This window comes from Saccopteryx leptura, chromosome 5 (assembly GCF_036850995.1).
Source record: "Saccopteryx leptura isolate mSacLep1 chromosome 5, mSacLep1_pri_phased_curated, whole genome shotgun sequence".
Lineage (NCBI taxonomy): Eukaryota > Metazoa > Chordata > Mammalia > Chiroptera > Emballonuridae > Saccopteryx > Saccopteryx leptura.
The window spans coordinates 216,083,247-216,107,224 of NC_089507.1; the positions used below are offsets into that span (position 1 = coordinate 216,083,247).

General features: G+C 44.5%; 1 protein-coding gene across 1 annotated transcript in view; it reads left to right on the forward strand.

The window, feature by feature from the left end:
• Nucleotides 1–19,001, forward strand: part of RAD21L1 (RAD21 cohesin complex component like 1) — a 31,914-nt gene extending 12,913 nt beyond the window's left edge. The window contains exons 9-14 of the mRNA XM_066386282.1: nucleotides 1,332–1,558; nucleotides 1,806–1,905; nucleotides 2,751–2,875; nucleotides 5,253–5,339; nucleotides 11,816–11,893; nucleotides 18,786–19,001. Of these exons, the coding sequence (XP_066242379.1) occupies nucleotides 1,332–1,558; nucleotides 1,806–1,905; nucleotides 2,751–2,875; nucleotides 5,253–5,339; nucleotides 11,816–11,893; nucleotides 18,786–18,974 (806 nt within the window). The 3' untranslated portion in view covers nucleotides 18,975–19,001. The remainder of the gene's footprint in view (nucleotides 1–1,331; nucleotides 1,559–1,805; nucleotides 1,906–2,750; nucleotides 2,876–5,252; nucleotides 5,340–11,815; nucleotides 11,894–18,785) is intronic.
• Nucleotides 19,002–23,978: the final 4,977 nt, after the last annotated feature.

Below are 23,978 nucleotides of genomic sequence, written 5' to 3' on the forward strand. Positions count from 1 at the left end.
GGAGGTGGGAGAGGGCAGAGAGGTACATGGCGACCCAAGGAGACTTGACTTTGGGCGAGAGACGCACGGTGAAGTGTGCAGATGATGTTTTGTTGAGTTGCACACTTGAAACTTGTATGGTGTTGTTAACTAATGTCATCCCGATAAACTCAATTAAAAAAAAAAAAAAAGAAACATCATCTGATCAGGAAATAAAGAACACGTAAATGAATATAAAATAAGGCCGAATCAAAGGATCCGAAGAGAGGCACTCTCTCTTCTAATGTTTCACCTCAAGCGTGTTTTTAGGAATAAACAATAAATAGGAATCGAATATATACCTAGACCTTTTAAGAATTGCATTAGGTTTAGGTAGTCTAATTGATATGGATTTCAGTTTATAAACTCAGGCATGCAAGGAAGAAAGCATTCAATTTTTTTTCTCTCTCTCTACCAAATTCAACCTCGAGCCTCTATCCCGCAGGGCTGGCAAGAATTTCAGCCTGCATATAGCTAGCTCCATTATCTGCCTTGAGCCGTGTAGTATCAGAATGTGGGGGAAGTATGTGGCAAGTGGAAGGGAACGTCGGTCATCCTCACACCAGTTTGGAGTGCTCACCGTCCCAGCCTCCACATGGCCTCTGGGGTCACGACACAGCCAGCCCCTCTGGGATTCGGGCTCCCAGGATTTCACTGAGGCAGGTCACGACACAGCCAGCCCCTCTGGGATTCGTGCTCCCGGGATTTCACTGAGGCACATCAGCAAGCCAGTTCCTGTTCCTCCGGGCCCCCGCTGACCTCAGATCTTCTCATTCTCGGAACTCTAACCCGCCCTCCCTCCCCTTTTGCATTTCTACTGTGGAAAAACGTTGACCTCTGCTTCCTACCTAGTCAAATTACCTGTAGGAGGGAAACCCCATGGGCTACCCACTTGGACTTTGTGAATGAATTTCAGTGGGGCAGGGAAAACAATATGCCTGGCAAATACAAGTTAGTGTTTCAAAGTTACTCTGTTATGTAGCTATTTTCGGAACCACAGCTTTGACCGACCTCCCTGTGGACACCCCCTGCTCCATATTGCCTCAGTTGTCCGCTGAGCCGGTGGGCAGAGCCCCACCTCAGAACCTTGCAGCCACACCGTCCAGAACGTGTGAGCCCCGGGCTGCCCGGAGACTCTGGCTGTGCAGAAGCTTTGCAAAGCGTAATGATTTGCGGCAGAGAGAAGATTTCCTTCTCTGTGCAGCTCTGCAGGTTGCATTGTGGAGTAGACACTTCTTCGCTAGGCAGTGCCTAGAATATCATTTTCCAGAGGCGGACAGCCAGTCACACTTGTGCCTGTTTCTTATATTTAGACATTGCTTGGAAAAGGAAAATCAAAAAGAGGAAATTGCTCATAGATCCAGTCAAGGAGCTCAGCAGCAGGATTATGCACAGACAGCTAACCTCCTTTGCCGACACTCTCATGGTTTTGGAGCTCGCGCCTCCCACCCAAAGGCTGATGATGTGGAAGAGGAAGGGCGAGGTGGGCACGCTTCTGTCCTCCGCTACCCAGGACCTGACTCACAGCGAACTGAGACTGGTAATCGTTCCCAGCCCTCGGCATGGCTGTGGTATTTGGTGATAAATAAATATAAATAAATGAATGGATATGAACACTTGTATATTCAAGAATTTAAACTTAGGAGAAAATATACCGTTCGTTTGAATGAAGTTGCTGTATGGATGTGCGTGGATCATACTTTTGACTCAGCGTGAGTGCACCTGTATATTATTGAAGTGCTTTGCTTGTACAGAAACCGGAAACCAACATGCGTATTTTTTTACAGTTGTTTGCGCAATGCTTTCTGTCCTCTGGCTTTAAATTTGGAAGGAAGTTGGTAGAGAAGGAATCAATCAAGGAAGAAATGGGAGGCGCAAACATCGTAGGTAAGACGCCCTGGTTCTGCTGAGATTGCAGGGGATGTTGTAGAACCCAGAATTTCTTCTTTTACATTTCAAAATGAGGATGGGACCCATTTTAATATTCCCAACTATAAATGATAGCTCTCGAAGAGTATTTGAATTGAAACGGAAGTGTTACATCAGCGTTATATCTCTCTGCTTTGTGGGTCGATCACTGTCAGTAAAGCTACATAAAAAGATGACGTTTACATACAATGTGTAATAGTTTTAATCTCACGCTTTCCCTCCTCCTCCACCCCCAAAGGTAGAGCTCACAAACCTTCAGCAAAGAAAATCTTAATATCTAGTAAGATAATGTTTCGTTTTAAAACAACTAACATGAAAAGTTACCTAGTGATAGCATTTTAAACAACACGGGTGGTTAACCCGAGACACGTATTTCCACACACCCGGAGGGTCCACGGAGTGTCAATAATTGCCGATTGTTATTGTGACTGTTATAAAAAGGAGTAATAAAACCAGCGTATGTGGTGAGTGAGCCTCTGCTTCCTCTCACCCTTCCTGAAATTATTAAAATCTGCTGAACGAAATACCGAGGTGGGCTTGAACCACCCGTGTTGTCCGTGTGTAAATCTACGGGGCTGGGTGCCGAGGAGCCGGCTGGTGGAGGCTGGGGAGGGAGGGAGGTGATCGAGAGGCGGACGTGGGGAAGTGGAAGACAAATACGTGAGACTTGGGAACCATGGCGAGTTTGTGTGGCCTTTGCTTAAATGGATTCCAATGCCGGAAGTTTTCTTCTGTGACAATCATACTCCAGTTTAAGTTGGAAAGATATTTTTGGTGAAATCTTTACTTTCTTAATAATCCAGAGACCTCTGTGATGAAAGATACACATTTCCGGCGTAAGTTAAGTCAACCCAAAACTTGGAGGAATGGGATCAATGGATCTAGTTGTAGCTCTCGTGGGGATACCAATAAAAATATTAACTCTGAGGTAAGTTAACCAAAGAGAATCATAAAAATATTATTATTTCTCTGACACAGATATCAGAGGGGACGTTGAGACTTCTTACACTTATAGTTTGTATTTCATGTCATAGCAGCCTATTATTTCTTTAGTAAGTAGCAGTACTACAGAAAACATGATTTGTATCCACAGAACAATGTTTTCTAGAAGTTTAAATAGTAAAGCACAAGATAAGAAATTTCGTACTGAAGTAGTATTTTGCATAGTACATTTAATAAGTGATTGTACTTGAATCTGGTTATATGCTGAGAATACTACTAGGCCCCACATTCAAGGTCATGGACTCTTTTAGGACTCTAGACAGTGCACCTATGTTTTGATTTTGATCATAAATTCACCCTTCCCACATCTAAGAATAATAATAATGTGTTGTTGTTGTTGTTATTATTATTATTATTGTTAAGTGAAAGGAGGGGAGGCAGAGAGACAGACTTCCGCATGCGCCCGGACCAGGTTCCATCCGACAAGCCCCCTAGGGGTGATGCTCTGCCCATCTTGGGCCACTGCTCCATTGCTTGTCAACTGAGCTATTTCAGCACCTGGGGCGAGGCCATGGAGCCATCCTCAGCGCCTAGGGCCAACTTGTTGAACCAGTCAAGCCATGGCTGCAGGAAGGGGAGAGAGAGAGAGAGAGAAAGAGAGAAGGGGAGGGCTGGAGAAGCAGACGGGTGCTTCTCCTGTGTGCCCTGACCGGGAATCCAACGCAGGACTTTGACACGCCAGGCTGACGCTCTACCACTGAGCCAACAGGCCAGGGCCAGAATAATATGTTGCAGACCCACAGTTATATTACCTTTGAATCTGAAAGACCATCTTAAGATCCATGACCGAAATAAAATTCAGAAAAAAATTTATTTACAGACATAACTTTCATTTGGAAAACATAGTTGGGGGGGGAAAAAACATAGTTACTTGGAAACAATGTACTTTAAAATATTTTCTCAGTTGTTACTTTATTGATTACACACATGTAGATATTATAGCCACACCCAATAAAAATAAACCAGGGCTTTTCTAGTCTGTTCCGTCCTCACTGTGCTTTGATAACCACTCAGGGAATTCAGAGTCCATCCACACTGAAACTGAATGCCCTTGCGAGGAAAGACAGTTTCATCAGGCATAGGAAGAGAATGTGTTTTTGCTAAATATCTGATAACATGCTGGGTGTGGAGATCCTGGGTTTCCAATACTCTTTATTTGGGCTCGGGCATGGCTTGGCCCTGCTACGGAAAATTACGACTAAGCAAGTTTGTGTACTTGGTGGCTGTTGAACGTGTTAACAAAATTGATTTTCCCGAGTGCTTGAAGGGAAGGGAAGAGATTGATGCACTGGTCCTTTTGACCCTTTTACCCCTTTGTCCTGTGCTCACGCTTTGAGCTCCCGTTCCCTTGTCGTGCTGCTCCCCCGGAATGGTGACCAGCTGTGAATGTAGTCGGCAAGGGGGGCACAGTCGGTCTGAAGGGGCAGGAACGCACTGGCTCTGATGAGTCCTTTTTCCATCTTCGTAAAACCGGATCTCTGTGTCAAGTAACTGCGACACTGAGAGTACCTCACATGTAGACTGTTCACAAAAGTGAAAAGAGAAAAACGTACACCTCCACCGACGTGTATACGAAAGAATAAAATGCAGCTCCCTGTATTCACTACAATTTGTAAAAGCTGAGGTGAAAAATCGAGCACACCGTGGTAGGAAGCGCCTGACTTAATCGGGACCAGAGGTGACCGCGGAGAAGGAAGCTTGGGGATGGGTTGAAGGTGAACGGGGGTGGGAGGGCTGACAGCTTCTATAGCAATGAAGAAGGGAGAGGACGGGGAAGGGAGACCTGCTGGCTTTCTCTTTCCCCTTCTTCCTTTAGGTCTTTGCTCCCCTTCCAGATGCAGTTTTGCTTCCCTTTTGCCAGTGACGGGTCCAGCAGGGTGGCAAGAATGCTGTCATGGCCTTGGGTGGGGATATTAATGTCCCTTCCCTTGTTCTCACTGCCTCTGTTTGCACATCTTCTTCTGCCACCTGGTCCCCGGCATGAGACTAGTGGCAGGGGACCTGGGATGGGTAAGATGCCTCACAGCAGCAGAGACGTTTGCGAGGAGACCTGCAGTGTCATGAGAAACGGGAGTGACCAGGATAGGGAGCCAGGCCGGAAGGGGCCTGCAAGCTCTTCCTTTGTGGGAGGCATCTGGAAAACTGGAGGATTTAAGTCGGGGCTGCCTGCCTGGGGTAGAGTATTTTACATTAGTTTTATAAGTGGGCGTTGGGGTGATTAGAGCATTTAACAAAATGAGATTGTTCCTGCGATGACTGCTACTGCTGTGGTAACTTCCCTGGTTTTCTCTAATTTGCTTTAGCAGGATATTGTGTCTTTGGCTGCTGAGGAATCCTCTTTGGTGAATGTCAGCGTGGTACAAGAAATTGAAAATTGTCCAGTTGGATTGGTAAATGTATGTACAGTCTTGGAAATGTTCTTTAAAATTTAGTTCCTAGATGTTTAGCTTTTAAGACAGTGTCTACCTAAAAACTGTTTTTTAGAGCCATCATGTGACTTTCTAAAATTATAATTTATATTAGTGATCTCGACAGAGATGTGTGTGAGTGGTTTGATAATACACATTCAGAATTGCTCTGACTTTTTTATTTTGAAACTTCAAATAATTTTAAAGGAAGCTGTGAGATATTTTATGCTTATCAAAAGCAGTCACAGATTTAAAATGTTGAGAATTGTTGTTTTAAGTTATTTTTATTACATCTGTAGAGAAGCAGAATTGTATTGGGGTGTAGCTGAGGGCATTTGAAATTCTGCTTTAGGAGACTTCTGGTCCAGATGCCAGCATAGTTACACACAGTACTCACATCCTCCACAACCTCATCAGGATTACAACTAACCTGCAGAACGACCGTCCTTCAGAACCGCCTAAAATCTGGCTGAATGGAAGTCCTACAACTAGGGAACTAAAGAAGAGAAGAAGAAGCCATGTGGAGACTGGTAGATGGGCAGAGATTGGAGCAGGCTGGCCCCCACCCATGGGTGGCAGATAAAAATCAAGAGGGATGTCTCCGCTACCGAGGTTGCCCTTGAGGAGTGAGGGGTCCCAGCGCCCCCACATCCAGGAAGCACAGAGAGTCCCAAACAAGATGAACCCAAAGAGACCCACACCAGGACACATCACAACTAAAATGCAGAAGGTTAAAGACAAAGAGAGAACCTCCAAAACGGCACTCTTGCCGCTGTGACCTACAGAACGGTCACCTGCAAAATGGCTCCCGTAAGACTTCCAGCTGACTTCTCAAGAGAAACTGCAGGCCGGAAGGGATGGGCAAGAAATATTCAAAGGGATGAAGAGCAAGGACCTACAACCAATATTACTCGGCCCAGCTGAGCTACCATTTAGAATCAAAGGATAGACAAAGAGTTTCCGGACAAGAAAGAGCTAAAGGAGTTAGTTCATTACCGCCAAACCAGTATTACGTGAAATGTTAAAGGATCTTCTTTAATAAAAAGAAGAAGGAAAAAAAAGATTAAAAAAAAAATACGAGCAATAAATTGGCAATAAATACCTACCTATCAACAATTGACTCTAAAGAACAAATGAACAGGCAGAAGAGAAACAGACTCATAGATAAGGAGAACGTTTTGACGGTTCCCAGATGGGAGAGGTGTGTGGGGGGGAGGGGTGCAAAGGGTGAAGGGTTAAGAAACACACATTGGTTATTATAGAAAAGTCATGGGATGTAAAGTGCAGTATAAGGAATATAGTCAATAATCTAATAACTAAGTATTGTGTCAGATGGGTACGAGATTTATTAGACAAATCACTTAGTAAGTTATATAATGTCTAACCACTGGGGTGCACACCTGAAACTAATATAATAATGTATGTCAATTGTAACTGAAACAAAAATTTTAAATGATTTAAAAAATTTTGTTTTTTAATTTTTTAGTGAGAGGAGGGAAGGCAGAGAGACAGACTCCCACATGCACCCCGACCATAATCCACCTGGTAAGCCCACTAGGGGGTGATGCTCTGCCCAGTTGGGGCTGTTACTCTGTTGCCCAGCAACCGAGCTCTTCTTAGCGCCTGAGGCATAGGCCATGGAGCCATCCTCAGTGCCCAGGGCCAACTTGCTCCAATCGAGACATGGCTGCAGGATCAGGGGAGAGAGAGAGAGAGAGAAAGAGAGAGAGAGAAGCGAGAGGGGAACAGTGGAGAAGCAGATGATCTCTTCTCCTATGTGCCCTGACTGGGAATCAAACCCTGGACATCACACGCCAGGCCAATGCTCTACCACTGAGCCAACCGGCCAGGGCCTAAAAAAAGAAATTTTTTCTTTTCTTTTTTTTTTTTTTTGTATTTTTCTGAAGCTGGAAACGGGGAGAGACAGTCAGACAGACTCCCGCATGCGCCGACGGGGCGATGCTCTGCCCCTCCAGGGCATTGCTCTGCCGCGACCAGAGCCACTCTAGCGCCTGGGGCAGAGGCCAAGGAGCCATCCCCAGCGCCCGGGCCATCTTTGCTCCAATGGAGCCTTGGCTGCAGGAGGGGAAGAGAGAGACAGAGAGGAAGGAGGGGGGGGTGGAGAAGCAAATGGGTGCTTCTCCTATGTGCCCTGGCCGGGAATCAAACCCGGGTCCCTCACACGCCAGGCTGACGCTCTACCACTGAGCCAACCGGCCAGGGCCAGAAATTTTTTTCTTTATTCACCTTATTTACCGAAAAATGTTTGGTCATTTTTTTTTCCAAAATATAATATGGTTCAGAGGTATACACACACACACACACACATACACACACACACACACACGTGTGTGTCATGGGATGTAAAGTCCCATGAAATTGAATATATGTGTGTGCATGTATGTATGTATGTATATATATGTATGTATGTGACTTCTAGAGATCAGAAAAAGAAAATAGTCTTCCTAAAGGGCCACAAGTCAATAACAAAACAAACAGTAAGGTCTGACCCGCCTAACCCCGTATATATAATATTATTACCCTCGTTTCTCTAGTTTCTATCTGAAACTGCTGAAGACATTTTTAAGATTGTCATGGGTTTTAGCAGAAGTTTCTTAGTAAATAATATCAAAACATTGAATGCCTGATACTAAGTTTATGTTTAAATACATTATTGTTAGGAGTGAATTATAAGACAGAATGAATGCCTGAACTTTCTACCCGCAACATTTACACAGCTGAGCCAGCAGTGGGCTGATTCGCTCTTGCCGTTCTCTTTGCCTCCATCCACACAACTTATTTTCATACAGGGCCAAGCAGACCACAACACAGCACAAATTCAGCTTCTTCATAATCCGCCGGGCTCTCCACACAATGGGTTCAGCTGCAGGGCGTCCAGATGGATCAAGTGCACAGGCTCCAGCAGAGCACACAGGCTTTTCTCCAGAGCCTGTTCCCGGTCGGTGTCACCGTGCAGTGTAGGGGAAGCTGCCGTCTCACGGACCTTTCACAAAGAGTTGGACCGTGGTGGCTCTTTACATTTGAAAAATATCACTTTGTGTATTTAACAGTAAAAATCAACATTAGTCGTTGGACGAGCTCATTTATCCCAGAACGGATCACAAAGGTATAAACATCAGTTTGTATCTGGAGGGAATGGGGAAACTCTTCAGAATAAAGTGACCGTATTTTCAGATTGTCTCTTTGAAATGCAGGAAAGGATACAGCATAGGCAGGACCAGGAAGCAAGCCAGTCTAGCTGGTGGCAGCGGGGACTCAGCAGTCCCCGTGCCGCAAATAATTTAAAATGTCATACAGAACATTCTGGACATTTCTGAAATCATCTTGGAGTCCATGGAATTGAAAGCACTTTTAGGAAGCGCCTGGGCCCCAGAGGTATACGTGAGGGCTGGCAGGGAAGCTGTGACAAGGGTGACACGGATGCTGTGGGGCTGCCCGGTCAGAGCTGGCCGAGGAAAAGCTGTAAAGTAGGTCACTTTGTGCCACTTTCCTCCCCAGCCCTCTGTCGGCCTGCTCTTTACTGAGGCTCGTCAGCGCCTCTCCTGTGCCCGGCTCTGTGCTCAGCTCAGAAGCTGTTCGCTGCTAAGAGCTTCGGGTCAATTCCTGTGAAGGGATTTCAGCTTAACAGTTTTTCAGTACTGAGGTGTTTCTGAAGGTTTAAAGACTTCAAAGAATGAATCTATTCAGATAACACGACAGACAGCTGGTTGATCGTTCTGGAACAAAGCTTCTCACCCCATTGTACACAAACTGCTAAACATCAGTTGTGGGTAGAGCTTCTGTAGTATCACCGAGGTCAGATAAAGTCCTTTGCAAGGCAGTTTTGTTTTCTTTTATATAGCTTTGTTTACTCCTGTTAACTGAGTTCAGATTGACCAGAGCTGGATAAGTCAAAAGTGGTGTTCTTTGCTGACTACTTTTCAGAGTAAGGGCCTGATACTCTGAAAGGCACTACCAGTAAAGACTGCAGAATCCCCTTTTGTCTGGAGCGCCTTATCAGAGGATAGCCTGGGACAGGTGAAATGATACTATAGAGAGAGAGAGAACCTTAATGATTACACACACACACACACACACACACATGAAGTACTAGAACTGATCAATAAATTCAGTAAAGTACCAGGATACAAAATAAACATCCAGAAATCAGATGTATTTTTAAACATTTTTAATTGATTGATTTGAGAGAGAGACAAAGAGAGAAACATTGATTTGTTGTTACACTTGCGCATTCCTTGGTTGATTCTTGTATGTGCCCTGACCAGAAATTGAACCCACAACCTTGGTGTACTGGGACGATGCTCCAACCAACCGAGCTACCAGCCAGGGCAATCAGTTGCATTTATGTACACCAATAATAAACTATCAGAAAGAGAAACTAAGAAAACAATCCCACTTATAATTGCATCAAAAATAAAATAACTAGGAATATATTTAACCAAAGATGTAAAAGACCTGTATTCAGGAAATTGTAAGACACTGAAGAAAGAACTTGAAGAAAATACAAATAAGTGGAAGCATATACTTTGTTCATGGATAGAAGAATTAAATTTGCATTATTAAGATATTCCTACTACTCAAAGCAATCTATAGATTGAATACAATTCATATCAAGATATCAGTGGCATATTTCACAGAACTAGAATAAATATTTCAAAAGTTTATATGGAACCACCAAAGAACTTGAATAGCCGCAGCAGTTTTGAGGAAGAAGAACAAAGTTGGAGAAAGCATGCTACCTGATATCAAACCACACTACGAGGCCATAGTAATCAAAACAGCATGTAGTAATCATAAAAACAAATATATAGATCAATGGAACAGAACAGAGAGTCCAGAAATAAATCCACACTTTTATGGTCAATTAATATTTGACAGGGAGCAAGAATACACAACAGGGTAAAGACAGTCTATTCAATAAGTGGTGTTGGAAAAATTAGATACTTTCAAAGAAAAATGAAACTAGACCACCCTTTCATACCATACACAAGAATAAACTCAAAATTGATTAAAGACTTAAATGTTAGACTCAAAACCATAAAAATCCCAAAAGATAACATAGGCAATAAAATCTCAGACATTTCTCATAGCAATATTTTTTCTGACATATCTCCTCAGGCAAGGGAAACCAAAGGAAAAAAAATGGGACATCAAGCTAAAAATTTTGCACAGCAAAGGAAATGATCAAAATGAAAAGATACCCACTGAATGGGAGACCATTTTCACCAATGATATATCTGATAAGGAGTTAATAGCCAAAATTTATAAAGAACATAAAACTCAACGCCAAAAAAATAAAATGCAATTTAAAAATGGGCAAAGAAACTAAATATATAGACACTTCTCCAAAGAGGGCATAGAGATGGCCAATAGACATCTGAAAAGATGGTCAGTGTCACTAATCACCAGGGAAATGCAAATGAAAACCACAATGAGATATCAGAGTGGCTGTCATCAGTAAATCACAAGCAAGTGTTGGCGAGGATGTCGAGAAAAGAGAACTCTCAGGCCTTGTTGGTAGGAATGCAGACTGGTGCAGCCGCTGTGGACAGCGGTATGGAGTTACCTCAAAACATTCAGCATGGAACTGCCTTGTGATCCAGTGACTCCCCTTCTGGGAGTATATCTGAAGACACCCCTATGTGCTTTGCAGCATTATTTACACAATCTGAAGCGGCCCAGGTGCCCATGAGTAGATGAGGAGATAGAAAGAAAGAAAGAAAAAGCGTTGGTACATTTACACAGTGGACTACTACTACTCAGCCATAAAAAAAGAAGGAAATCTTACCTTTTGCAACAGCATGGATAGATCTGGAGAGCACTGTGCTCAGTGAAACAAGCCAGGCAGAGAAAGACAAGTACTGTATGATTTCACTTGTATGTGGAATCGAATGGACAAAATAAAGCAACAAAATAGAAACAGACACGTGGATACAGAGGACAGACTGACAGCTGTCAGAGGAGAAAGGGGTTAGAGGGCTAGGGGAAAAAGATGACGGGATTAAGCAGAGGAAAATAGAACACAGACACAGTGTGGAGATTGCAGGAGGGAAAAGGGGCGGGGCGGGGGAGGGGAGGGGGGGTAGATGGTGTTGGAGGGGGACTGGAGGGAGGCGGACACACAATACAACATGAAGATGACATAGTGTAGAATTGTGCACCTGAAACCTCTATAATTTTATTAACCAGTGTCACCCCAGTAAATTCAATAAAAAATTTTTTTTTTAAATGATAGCCTAGGGAGTATTGATAAAATCCTGCAAAAATTGATCTATATTTGTATGCTCGTCTTTTTCTCTCTGTTATCAGAGTCTAGGCCCCTTGTTTGGCTCCTTGTTATAGTTGTGTTTCTTATAGCAGCTAACGCGACGCTCGACAAATAGTAAACATTCAGTAAAATCTGCTTAAGTGAAATGTTTTATCAGTCGCTCAAACAGGCGTCACTGGGAGACGAACAAAGTTTTGAAGAAGAGAAGTGGAATCGAAGAATACACCAGATGTTAAATGATTTGCGGGTAAGATGGTAGGGTTTGTTAACCCTATTTTTATTTTTAAAAATAAGTAAAATGTTGCCTGACCAGGTGGTGGCGCAGTGGATAGAGCGTGGGACTGGAATGTGGAAGACCCAGGTTCGAGACCCAGAGGTCGCTGGCTTGAGCGCGGGCTCATCTGGTTTGAGCAAAAGCTCATCAGCTTGGACCCAAGATCACTGGCTTGAGCAAGGGGTTACTCGGTCTGCTGAAGGCCTGCAGTCAAGGCACATATGAGAAATCAATCAATGAACAGCTAAGGTGTTGCAACGAAAAACTGATGATTGATGCTTCTCATCTCTCTCCGTTCCTGTCTGTCTGTCCCTATCTCTCTCTCTCTCTCTGTCTCTCTCTCTGTCCCTAAAAAAAAAAAAAGTAAAATGTTGCCGTCAATGTTCTAGGTACCTGTATTGATAAAAATGAAACCGTTTTTTATTATGTCTTTGTTGAGGCCAAATTATGGGAAAGTGGGATGATTTTGAGCAGTATATGCAAAGCTAAATATGGGAGTTTGTTTTTAGTGCCCACATTCAAAAGAGTTCTAATAAGAAGTTCTAATCAGCCTGACCAGGCAGTAGCACAGTGGGTAGAGCATCTACCTGGGACTCTGAGGACCCAGGGTCGAAACCCTGAAGTCGCCAGCTTGAGCGTGGGATCCTAAACATGACCCCATGGTCACTAGCTTGAAGCCCAAGGTCACTGTATTAAACAAGGGGTCAGTCACTGGGTCAGCTGGAGCCCCCCAGTCAAGGCACATAATGAGAAAGCAATCAATGAACAACTAAGGTGCCGCAACTATGAATTGATGCTGCTCATCTCTCTCCCTTCCTGTCTGTCTGTCTGTCTCTCTCTCGTTTAAAAAAAAAATACGTTCTAATCAATTTCTTACTGATCCCCATTTCCCTAGACATCTATTTATGTCCCATTTTTTTTTTTTAGCAGACTATTAACGAGTATTCAGTGTGGAATCTAGTTCATAGCAGTTTATGAGGGAAACGTAATTTTTAGATTTAACTTATTTTTACCAAAATATTACACATCTGTAGTTTTAGAAGTTTAATTGTACCGTGCCATAAGGCTGAAAAGGAAGCACAGAGGTCCTGTGTCCCACCCCTTTTTTCCCCCAGAGGCTCATAAAAAAAACTAGGTGAAGCGGTTTCTATGAGTATTTGCATCCACATTGCTCATGGCTTGTTTTGCTGGTCTTTCTTGATAGCTTAACTTTAAATTTAATTAATATATTTATTTCAACAGAAAAGAAAAATTTAGCTTAATTACATCCCTGCCCCCTCCTCGGTATATTTTAACACGGTATTCAGTGCTTACGATGTTATCGTTATAATAGTTACGAGGCGGGTTTGACTGTGTCAGGGAGAGCCAAAATGTCAGTGGCTGGAAAAGGGAGAAGTTTCTTTTCCGCGCAGGGGGAGGTACGATCTGCTAGGGCAGCCGTGCCCACGGAGCTGTCCGAGACCCACTTCCCCTGGGTCTCATTTTCTTATCCTCAGGATCCAAAATGGCTAACCCCGCCCTGTCTGCATTCCCGTCGGCAGCCAGCGTTCCCTGTGAGGGCACAACCCCGTTACTGTGTGTAGCACGCTTTCTCATCTCATTGACTGGCACTTAGTCACCTGGCCACATCTAGCTGGGCAGTGGCATCCCTACCTAACAGCCTTGGGCTCAGGTAGTGGTTCCGTTACTGTGGAGGACGAGGCAGGTGGACTTCAAGGGCCAGCCAGCAGCTGTGTGTCACAGAGACCATGTAAAAATTAGTTGCCATTGAAACTTCAGAGTGTCATTACGTTTATTTTTTGTCAACATTATGGGGCTTTTGGGGTGGGGTTAATCATTACGTAATATTTTTCATTAGCCTAGTGTCTATATACCTATCCTTGATTCTTTTTTCCAAACTCTCAGGCAACATAATAAAATCCATTTCAGCATGGTGAAATATATCAATGAATTAATTGGTTCCATTGTATTTCTCTTGAAGAGATCCCTGCTGGAGCTCATCATCCCCTTGCCCTAACCTGGATTAGCTGCTCTCTGGGTCTCCTCCACCGTTTCTGTCTGAAGACATCCCTTTCCTGTCCCGTGGAACTCCTTTGTTGCTTTCCTGTATTAGTTCCTCTCTTTCCTGGTACAGTCCTTGGGTCTTTCTTCCGGTTAACATCCGCTCGTCCTTCCTGAGATACGGAATGCATAGGAGACCCTACATACAAGTCTGAACATTTTTTTTGTGTGTGTGTATTTTTCTGAAGCTAGAAACAGGGAGAGACAGTCAGACAGACTCCCGCATGCGCCCGACTGGGATCCACCCGGCACGCCCACCAGGGGGCGACGCTCTGCCCACCAGGGGGCGATGCTCTGCCCCTCTGGGCGTGGCTCTGCCACGACCAGAGCCACTCTAGCGCCTGGGGCAGAGGCCAAGGAGCCATCCCCAGCGCCCGGGCCATCTTTGCTCCAATGGAGCCTTGGCTGCGGGAGGGGAAGAGAGAGACAGAGAGGAAGGAGAAGGGGAAGGGTGGAGAAGCAGATGGGCGCCTCTCCTGTGTGCCCTGGCTGGGAATCGAACCCGGGACTTCTGCACACCAGGCCGACGCTCTACCACTGAGCCAACCGGCTAGGGCCCTGAACATTTTTTTTTAGTTTACCTTTAACTTGTTTGGTTGTCTCTGAGCATCGTTTGAAACTATTATCTCAGATGTTGAAAGGTTTTGTAATATTTCTAGGCTTCTTGGCTGTTATTGAAAAGTCAGATGCTGCTTGGTTGCTGATCCTTTGTAAGTGACCTTTATTTTCTCTCTAGAAGCTGTTAGATCTTTACCTCTGTTGGTGAGAAATGTCATGATGATGTGCTTCTGTGTGCGTCCTTTTTCATTCATCATGCTGAGCGTATCGCGGGTTCTTTATTCTGAAAGGTCATGTCCTTCAGTTCTAGGAAATTTTTTGTATTTCTTGCATTTCCTCCTAGTTGTTAATCTGGTCTCTCTTTCTGGACTGCCAGGAGGGACCAGACGGGTCAGGTGTGGAATCTCCTAATTGAACCTTTAATTTTTTTAAAAAATCTTGTATCTCCTTCATTAATTTCCTTTGCTGTGTTTTCTTTTCCTGTCTAGAAGATGTCTTCAATTTTATCTTCTAGCCCAGTGGTCCCCAACCTTTTTTGGGCCACGGACCGGTTTAATGTCAGAAAATATTTTCACGGACCGGCCTTTAGGGTGGGACAGATAAATGTATCACGTGACCGAGACAAGCATCAAAAATGAGTCTTAGACGATGTAACAGAGGGAATCTGGTCATTTTTTTTTTTTTAAAAAAAACATTGTTCAGACTTAAATATAAATAAAACGGAAATAATGTAAGTTATTTATTCTATCTCTGCGGACCGGTACCAAATGGCCCACGAACTGGTACCGGTCCACAGCCCAGGGGTTGGGGACCACTGTTCTAGCCTATTGAATTTTATTTCTGCTTTTACCTTTTTTGTTTGTTTGTTATAAAGGAGTCTTTTCTTATTTTTTGTTATTCTTGTGTTTTGTAGCATCCTACTCTTTACATTTATTTTGTTTCAACAGCTTTATCAATGCATAGTTAATATACAATAATCCATGCCTAAAGTATACAGTTAGATAAGTTCTGACATACATCTATACCCGTGACGCCATCGCCACAGTCAAGAGAGTACATAAAGGTACAACCCCCGGAAGTTCTCTGTGCCTCTTGCTGGTCCCTGTTCCCTCTCTCCCGTCCCTAAGCAAACCGCTGCTCCGCTTTCTCTCAACATCACCCTGGTCATTGTTTACGGATGTAGTTGTGGTGTCTTTTCTTCACTTTTAGAGGTTGTAGTTTTCTTCTGCTCCTTGTGTTATCTCTGTTTCCTTAGCGAGTCTCTTAAATTTATTCTTTTTTGCTCTTGGATGTTAGACACTTTGGTCAGATGTCTGGTAGACCTTTGGTTATATGTTTGTTTGTTAAGATTTTATTTATTGATTTTAGGAGAGAGAAAGGGAAAGAGAAAGGCGGTGGGGAGGAGCAGGAAGCTTCAACTCATAGGTAGTTGCTTCTCATATGTGCCTTGGCCAGGCAAGCCTGGGGTTTTGAACCAGCAACCTTGACATTCCAGGTTGACGCTTTATCCACTGTGCCGCCACAGGTCAGGCTGATTATCTGTTTTTATTTGAGTGAGACATCGAATATCTGATTGGAAGTCGTATAAGCATGGGTGGGGCTTGTAGACTTGTGTCCTTCATCGTCATTTACTTGTGTGGAGCCTCCCCCACACACACAGACACACACACACACAGACACACACACACAGACACACACACACAGACACACACACACAGAGACACACAGACACACACACACAGACACACACATAGACACAGACACACACACACAGACACACACACACACACACACACAGACACACACACACACACACACAGACACACACACATCATTATCAGTAGGTGTTTTCCCCTCAAAATGGAGTTTTCCCAGCTTACTCTTCACATCTACAGAGGTCGGCAAACTCATGAATCAACAGAGCCGAATAACAATAGTACAAAGATTGAAATTTCTTTTGAGAGCCAATTTTTTTAAACTTAAACTATACAGGTAGGTACATTCCTTTTCGAGGTAGCGCCCGCACATGGTATTTTGTGGAAGAGCCACACTCAAGGGGCCACAGAGCTGCGTGTGGCTCGCGAGCTGCGGTGTGCCGACCAGGGGAGGAGATATAAGCATGACGCCCGTGGCTTGGGAACCAAACGTCGGTCAGGGGGAAGCTGGCTGTCCTACTGTGCCGAGTGTAGAGTTTCGCGTAACCCCCTGGTTGGTGGTATGACGCTTTTTCCCCCTACCGCGTCCCTGGTGTCCCAAGGCTGGAGCCCCGTGGTTGGTGTCTCCAGGGGAGCGGCTCCCTGCCTCCTCCAGGTCAGAGGGGTTTCTGGAGGAGACAGAGTAACCACGCCTGTTCCGTCTCACACATTGGCCACCTCCGGGTATTTTTCTTCCTAAAGGATTGAGATTGAAAAGACTGTCCCTGCTCTCTCCCAGGGGAAATAGCCGGCTGGGGTCTGGGAGCAGCGGTGTCCTGGTTCCGGAGGTGGTGGAGGGGACCTGAGGGTCTAACTGCCCCAGTAGACTTTCGGGAAAGCCTCCTGCTTCCTGCTCCCCCCTCCCGGTATCTCCCGCTTATCGCATGCTGTTGCCGGGTCCTGAGCTCTCCCCACGCTCTGTGCTAGGCCGTGCGCCGCTCGCAGGGGCTGGCTCTGTGCTGGCTGTCCTCCCGTCGGCACCTCGCTTTCAGCTCCCTCCGCGCTGAGTCACTCACTTGCCCCTCTCTTTGTCTCCATCTCCTTCCTTCCTTCGCCACCGTTTGTTTCTTTTCCTTCATTTCAGGGGGCGGTTCTGGAGGGAACGGAATAAGCACGTGTGTTCAGTCTCACACACCTGTACACCCAGGGTGTTTTTCAGAAGGATTCTTGAAGTTGAAATGGCTGTACCTGCTCCCCGCCTCCCCGGGGGGAATAGCCACCCAACCCACATCACACCCCCTCCTCAAGAGGGGGGACAGAGGAAGGCTGTCCTGCCGGTTCTGAAAGGCTGCTGAGACTGGGCCGCTCCTTTGGTTGAAACGAAGTATAATTAAAGTATTGAACTTAATTTGTTAAATGTTATGAACTGGCAAAACAAAGAGACAGAAGACTTGGATATGGTATTTCTTTTTTTTTTTTTGTATTTTTCTGAAGCTGGAAACGGGGAGAGACAGTCAGATAGACTCCCGCATGCGCCCGACCGGGATCCACCCGGCACGCCCACCAGGGGCGAAGCTCTGCCCACCAGGGGGCGATGCTCTGACCCTCTGGGGCGTTGCTCTGCCACGACCAGAGCCACTCTAGCGCCTGGGGCAGAGGCCAAGGAGCCATCCCCAGCACCCGGGCCATCTTTGCTCCAATGGAGCCTCAGCTTCGGGAGGGGAAGAAAGAGACAGAGAGGAAGGAGAGGGGGAGGGGTGGAGAAGCAGATGGGCACTTCTCCTGTGTGCCCTGGCCGGGGATCGAACCCGGGACTTCTGCACGCCAGGCCGACGCTCTACCGCTGAGCCAACCAGCCAGGGCCAGATATGGTATTTCTAAGCCGTGTGGTGCTCACAGGAATGCTGGCCAGCATTCACCACAGTGTTTCTGAGATACCACACTTCTAGGAATCCGATTCCAAGTACGAGTCTTCAAAAAGGAGTTATCTTGGTCCGTAATTACACACTTTATCATGCCTCCGGGCTTTTTTCTGGTAGGTTCACAGGCACTCTAGGGTGAATCCAACATCTTTCTAACCTGTGCAGAGAAGCTGGGAGTCGTTTATATAGCCCCATGGCCCAGCCCCTGAGATGCACGAAAGTAATTGTGCGTGTACCACTCGAGTGTAACAGTCACATCCATCCCCCAGGACTTTCCGGAGAGGAAGGCGGATGACTCATCATCGTCCCTGTATTCGAAGCCTCCCAGAGTCCTCTGGACTGTTTTCTCCCTGCAAGGCTAAACTCATTGCACTTTCCACAGGAGCCATTTTATGGGAACATCAATTCTTTTTTTTAAAAGACCTGACTTTGTATAACACATTAGAAACCTGTGTAACACTTTGGAGCTCTTTCATACACATCTTCTCAATGAGCCAAGCTTCTGTTCAGTGGACCCACATGGATTTTAAGCTGACTAATGAGTCGTTTGCATTTTTCCATTTAAGGGGCTTCACAGCAACTTATCATCAAAAATGTCCCTATCGTGTTGTTCATTAGGCGTCCACGGCCTGCTCTACTTTTAATGACCTTGTTTCCCTTTCCTTTCCTCTTTTCTAATTATTTCCCCAGGAATCCAACAAGACAGGAACGAAGCACTTTAGTCTGATGACCCTTTGCAGGAATAGTGACCGGAAGCAAGCTGCTGCTAGATTTTACAGCTTTCTCGTGCTTAAAAAACAGCGGGCCATTGAGCTGAGCCAGAGCGCCCCCTATGCCGATATCATAGCGACAGTGGGACCCATGTTCCATAAAATATGAAGAGCGTCCAGGACGTGCAGACGGACGTCATCATTGGAGTTTCTGTGTCGACGACTGGGTTTACTGCAGCAGCTGAAGGTCTGACCCGTTGCTTACAGACAGGCCGGCCTCCCATTTCTTCTCTGTGAGTGTGGAGCCATCACGGCCAGAACTGGAACCCTAGAGGCGTACAGAAATGCTGACTTATTGCTAAGTACACTGCTCACAAAAATGAGGGGACCAGGGGGACGTGCAGATGCTCCAGTACCTTCAGCCGTTTGTCTAGTGCATGTTCGCCGTGGAAATAAAAGTTGGGTTTGCATCTCATTTGCATAACTGAACAACTTTCTCTGACTTGTCGTTTGCTTTTCTGATGTTCTTGTTTAATAAAAAACCAAAAATCAAATGCTTCTTTATTTTATCGCTTCATATTCATTTTGAAATATCCCCTCATTTTTGTGAGCAGTAGAATATTGTTAAGGTGGCCGACGGGAAGGTGTCAGCACTTGCCATTTCCTTGACTTGATTGTCGCATCTGGAATACATTTTTATTAAAATGCTCTGTGCCTTCAAGAAACATTCAAGAAGGTTGTTTCCCAAAAGGTCGTTTTCACATCGGATTATTTATTTAAGATTTATGGGATCAATTAATGCTTCACACTTGCTTATATCCCCATGGGCAGTAATTTATTTGGTTCAAATGCATGTCATCCTTGATTTGACCTACTGCCATGGTTTTAATCTGATATCTTAATTGAAGAGTTATAAGATTCGTCTTTGTTTTAAATGATCTCTGAGTGGCTTTTAGTCTATTTATAGGTTACTTAACCTTTTTATTCACTATTTAATGATTAGTATAACCACCACTCATGTGCTGCTCTTTATGTTAAAAAAAAAAGAAAATTAGCCGGCATATATTTGGCATGTTGTCTACCGCTTAAATTCAAGTAAACATCACTAAAATGAATGTTCTTTTAGTTAGTGTTTACTGAGCATTTTTTACATAAAAGCCGTTGTTTTTCTTTCTGCTTATGTGACGGTTGTTAGGGAGTTTTCGCATAAGGCTCTGGGAGCCCCATAGCATACCGTAAAGTGAAGCCTGGGGTGCTCTCTGAGATACCGTTCTGCTGCGGAGTAAATCCCGAAAATGGCCTCTTTGGATACATCAGCTATAAGATTTAAATGTCAAATTGCCTTTTTAAAAAAATTCCTCTTATTTTTTTTAATTAATGTACAGAAAACTCGACTTTTTCATTCTGGTGCACAATTCTATCAATTGTAATGCATGTGTATATTCCCGTAACCGCCGCCACAGGCAGGATACCAACAGTACCCTCGCCCAAAACACCCTCCTGTGCTAGCCTTTCGTGGTCACTCCCTGCCCCCGTTCCGACTCCTGGCGACCACTCTTCCACGGGACTCTGGTTTTATTTTCTGTTTTTTCCATTTTCATGGAAATGGAGAGTGACCTTTTGGAGACGGACTTGTTTCACTCAGTGCAATGTTTTTGAGTTTAGGCCAAGCTGTTACCTGTATTGGTGCTTCTATCCTATCTATTGATGAGTATTCTGTTGTCTAGTCTGGGTGTACCACAGTTTATTTATCTACTTATCCACTGAAGGACATGGAAATTGTTTCCAGTTTTTGACAATTATAAACAGTGTTGCTACATACACTTGTGTCAGCTTCTGTGGGAATGTAAGTTTTTATTTCTCTAGGGTAAAAATCTAGGCGTGAGATTGCTGGGTCATATGGTAGGTGCATGCTCAACTTTGTAAGAAATGACCAAATTATTTTTCAGGGTGGACATACCTTTTTGCACTCATACTAGCAACAGATAAGTTCCGGTTGACTTTTTTTTTGGTTTACTCTTTAGTTTGAGATAATTGTAGGCTCACATGCAGTTGTAAATAATAATAATAATAATAATAATAATAATAATATAATAATAATAATAATAATAATGATGCAGAGAAATCCTGTGTACCCTTCACCCAGTTTCCTCCAAAGGTAGCATCTTGCAGAATTATAATCTGATATCACAGGAAGTTGACACTGATACAGCCCACTCACCTTGCTCATCTTTCACCAGGTTTACATGTCCTCATTTGTTGGTGTGTGTTTAGTTCTGTGCAATTTTATTACATACATAGCTTCATGTGACAACCTTCACAACCAAGAAACAGAACAGTTCCACCACAAGGTCACGTTTGCTACCCGTTCGTAAGCACAGCCACCTCTCCCCCTGTCCTTGTCCCCGTCCCGTCAACCACTCATCTGTTTCCCATCTCTGTCCTTCTGCCATTCATGCAGTTGGCCTTTGTAGGTTAACTTTGTATCCTGAGACCTTGCTAAACTCACAGATTTATTCTAGGAGGTATTTGTTTGTTTGCTTGTTGTAGATTTCTTGGGATTTCTGCCCAGTCGTGTTGTCTGCAAATCGGAGAGTTTCGTTTCTTTCTTTGCAATCTGTTCCCAGTGCAGGGAGGAAAGAATTTACTCTTTCACCATGAAGTTTAGTGTTAGCTATAGCTGGTTTGTGTGTGTGTGTGTGTGTGTACTATGTGTGTAATTTTCATCAGATTGGAGATATTCCTTTCTATTCCTGGTTTGCTGATAGGTTTGTGAATTTTTTTTATCATAAATGTATGTTGTGGCCCTGGCTGGTTGGCTCAGTGGTAGAGCATTGGCCCGGCCTGTGGATGTCCAGGATTTGATTCCTAAACAGGGCACATAGAAGCACCCATCTGCTTCTCCACCCTTCTCCCTCTTGCTTCTCTCTTTCTCTCTCTCCCTCCTGCAGCCATGGCTCGATTGGAGCAAGTTGGCCCCGGTCACTGAGGATGGTTCCATGGCCTCTGCCTCAGGCACTAAGAAGAGGTTGGTTGCTGAGTTACGGAGCAATGCCCCAGATGGGCAGAGCATTGCCCCCTGGTAGGCATGCCGGGTGGATGTACATGCAAGAGTCTGTCTCTCTGTCTCCCCTCCTCTCACTGAATTACAAAAAAAAAAAAAAAAGTATGTTGGGGGTAAGGGGAGATGAAGGAGGGTATAGGGGACATACATGGTGATGAATAGAGACTTGACTTGGGGTGGTGAACACACTGTACAGTGTACAGTTGATGTGTCACAGAATTGTGCACCTGAAACCTGTATAATTTTGTTAACCAGTGTCAACCCATTAACTTCAATAAAAGGGACAAAAGAATGTATGTTGAATTTTAACTGCTTTTTCCTGAATGGGTTGATTGGATTATGAGGTTTTTCTTGATCCATTGATTTCTGAATTTTAAACCAGCTTTGCATTTTCAGAATAAACTTTACTTTGTCATGGTGTATTATTCCTTTTATGTATCTCTGGCTTCAGTTTGCTAATATATATATATTTATTTATTTTTTTGTATTTTTCTGAAGCTGGAAACGGGGAGAGACAGTCAGACAGACTCCTGCATGCACCCAACCGGGATCCACCCGGCACGCCCACCAGGGGCGACGCTCTGCCCACCAGGGGGCGATGCTCTGCCCCTCCGGGGCGTCACTCTGCCATGACCAGAGCCACTCTAGCGCCTGGGGCAGAGGCCAAGGAGCCATCCCCAACGCCCGGGCCATCTTTGCTCCAATGGAGCCTTGGCTGCGGGAGGGGAAGAGAGAGACAGAGAGGAAGGAGGGGGTGGGGGGTGGAGAAGCAAATGGGCGCTTCTCCTATGTGCCCTGGCCGGGAATTGAACCCGGGTCCCCCGCACGCCAGGCCGACGCTCTACCGCTGAGCCAACCGGCCAGGGCTGCTAATATATTTTAACAGCTTTATTGAGATATCATTCACATAGCATGAGACTCACCCTTTTTAAAGCATTCAGTTCATGGGTTTAGTGTATTCACAGTGTTAGGCAACCATAATAACCATTATTTAATTTTAGAACGTTTTCATCGCCCAGAAAGGAAACCCCATACTCACTAGCAATCGTTCCCTCCCTCCCTCCCTCCCTCCCGACAATACCTGGTAACTACCAGTCCACTTTTCTGTCTCTGGCCTTTGGAGTCAGGCTTTTCCCACTTAGCATAATGTTGGTAAGGTTTATCCATGTTGTAGGCTGGTTCTCTATTTCATTCCTTTCAATGGTCAGATTAATATTCCATTATCTGGATATGCGTTTTGTTGATCCACTCATCAGCTGGTAGGCATAGGGGTGGTTTCCCACTTTTTGGCAATTATGAATAATGCCGTTAATGCACATTAGTGTGTAAGTTTTTGTGTCTACATGTGATCATCTTTCTGATATCACATAGGGAGATATACATAGGTGTGCAATTGCTGAGTGATGTGATACCATATCTCTCTCGTGGAGATATCATGTAACTATGTTTAAGTCTTTTCAGAAATTGCCAAGCTGTTTCCCGAAGTAGCTGCGTCATATTACATTTCCACCGGCCTGTAACACAAGAGTTGCAATTTCTCTGTACCCTCACCAACACTTCTGTTAGTGTCTCTTTTTTTTCTTATTATAGTCCTAGTGAGTGTGAACTGACACCTCCTGGTTTTACACTGCATTTCCCTAATCACTAGTGATGTTAAATATCTTTTCATATGGATTTGCTAATGTTTTGCTTAGAGGATTTTTGCACCTGTGTTCATGAGGAATACTGGTCTGTATCTGTCTTTTCTTGTCCCGTCTTTTTCTGGTTTTGACATCAGGGTCATACTGGCCCCATAAAGTAACTTGGAAAGTGTTTTCCTCCGATTTTATTCTTCTGAGGGAGACTGTGTAGAACTGGTGTTATTTCTTCTCTAAATGTTTGGCAGACTTCACCCGTGAAACCATCTGGGTCTGGAGATTTATATCTTGGAAGATTTTAAACTATGAATTCATTTTTTAAATAGTTGTAGAGCTGTTTAGTTACCAGTTTCACTTGCTAGGAGTTTTGGTGGTTTGTGGTTTGCGATGAATTGTTGTATTTCATCTAAACTGGTGACTGTGTGTGTTTGGAGTGCTGTCTCACTCCCTTTCCTCGTCTGTGGGGTCCACA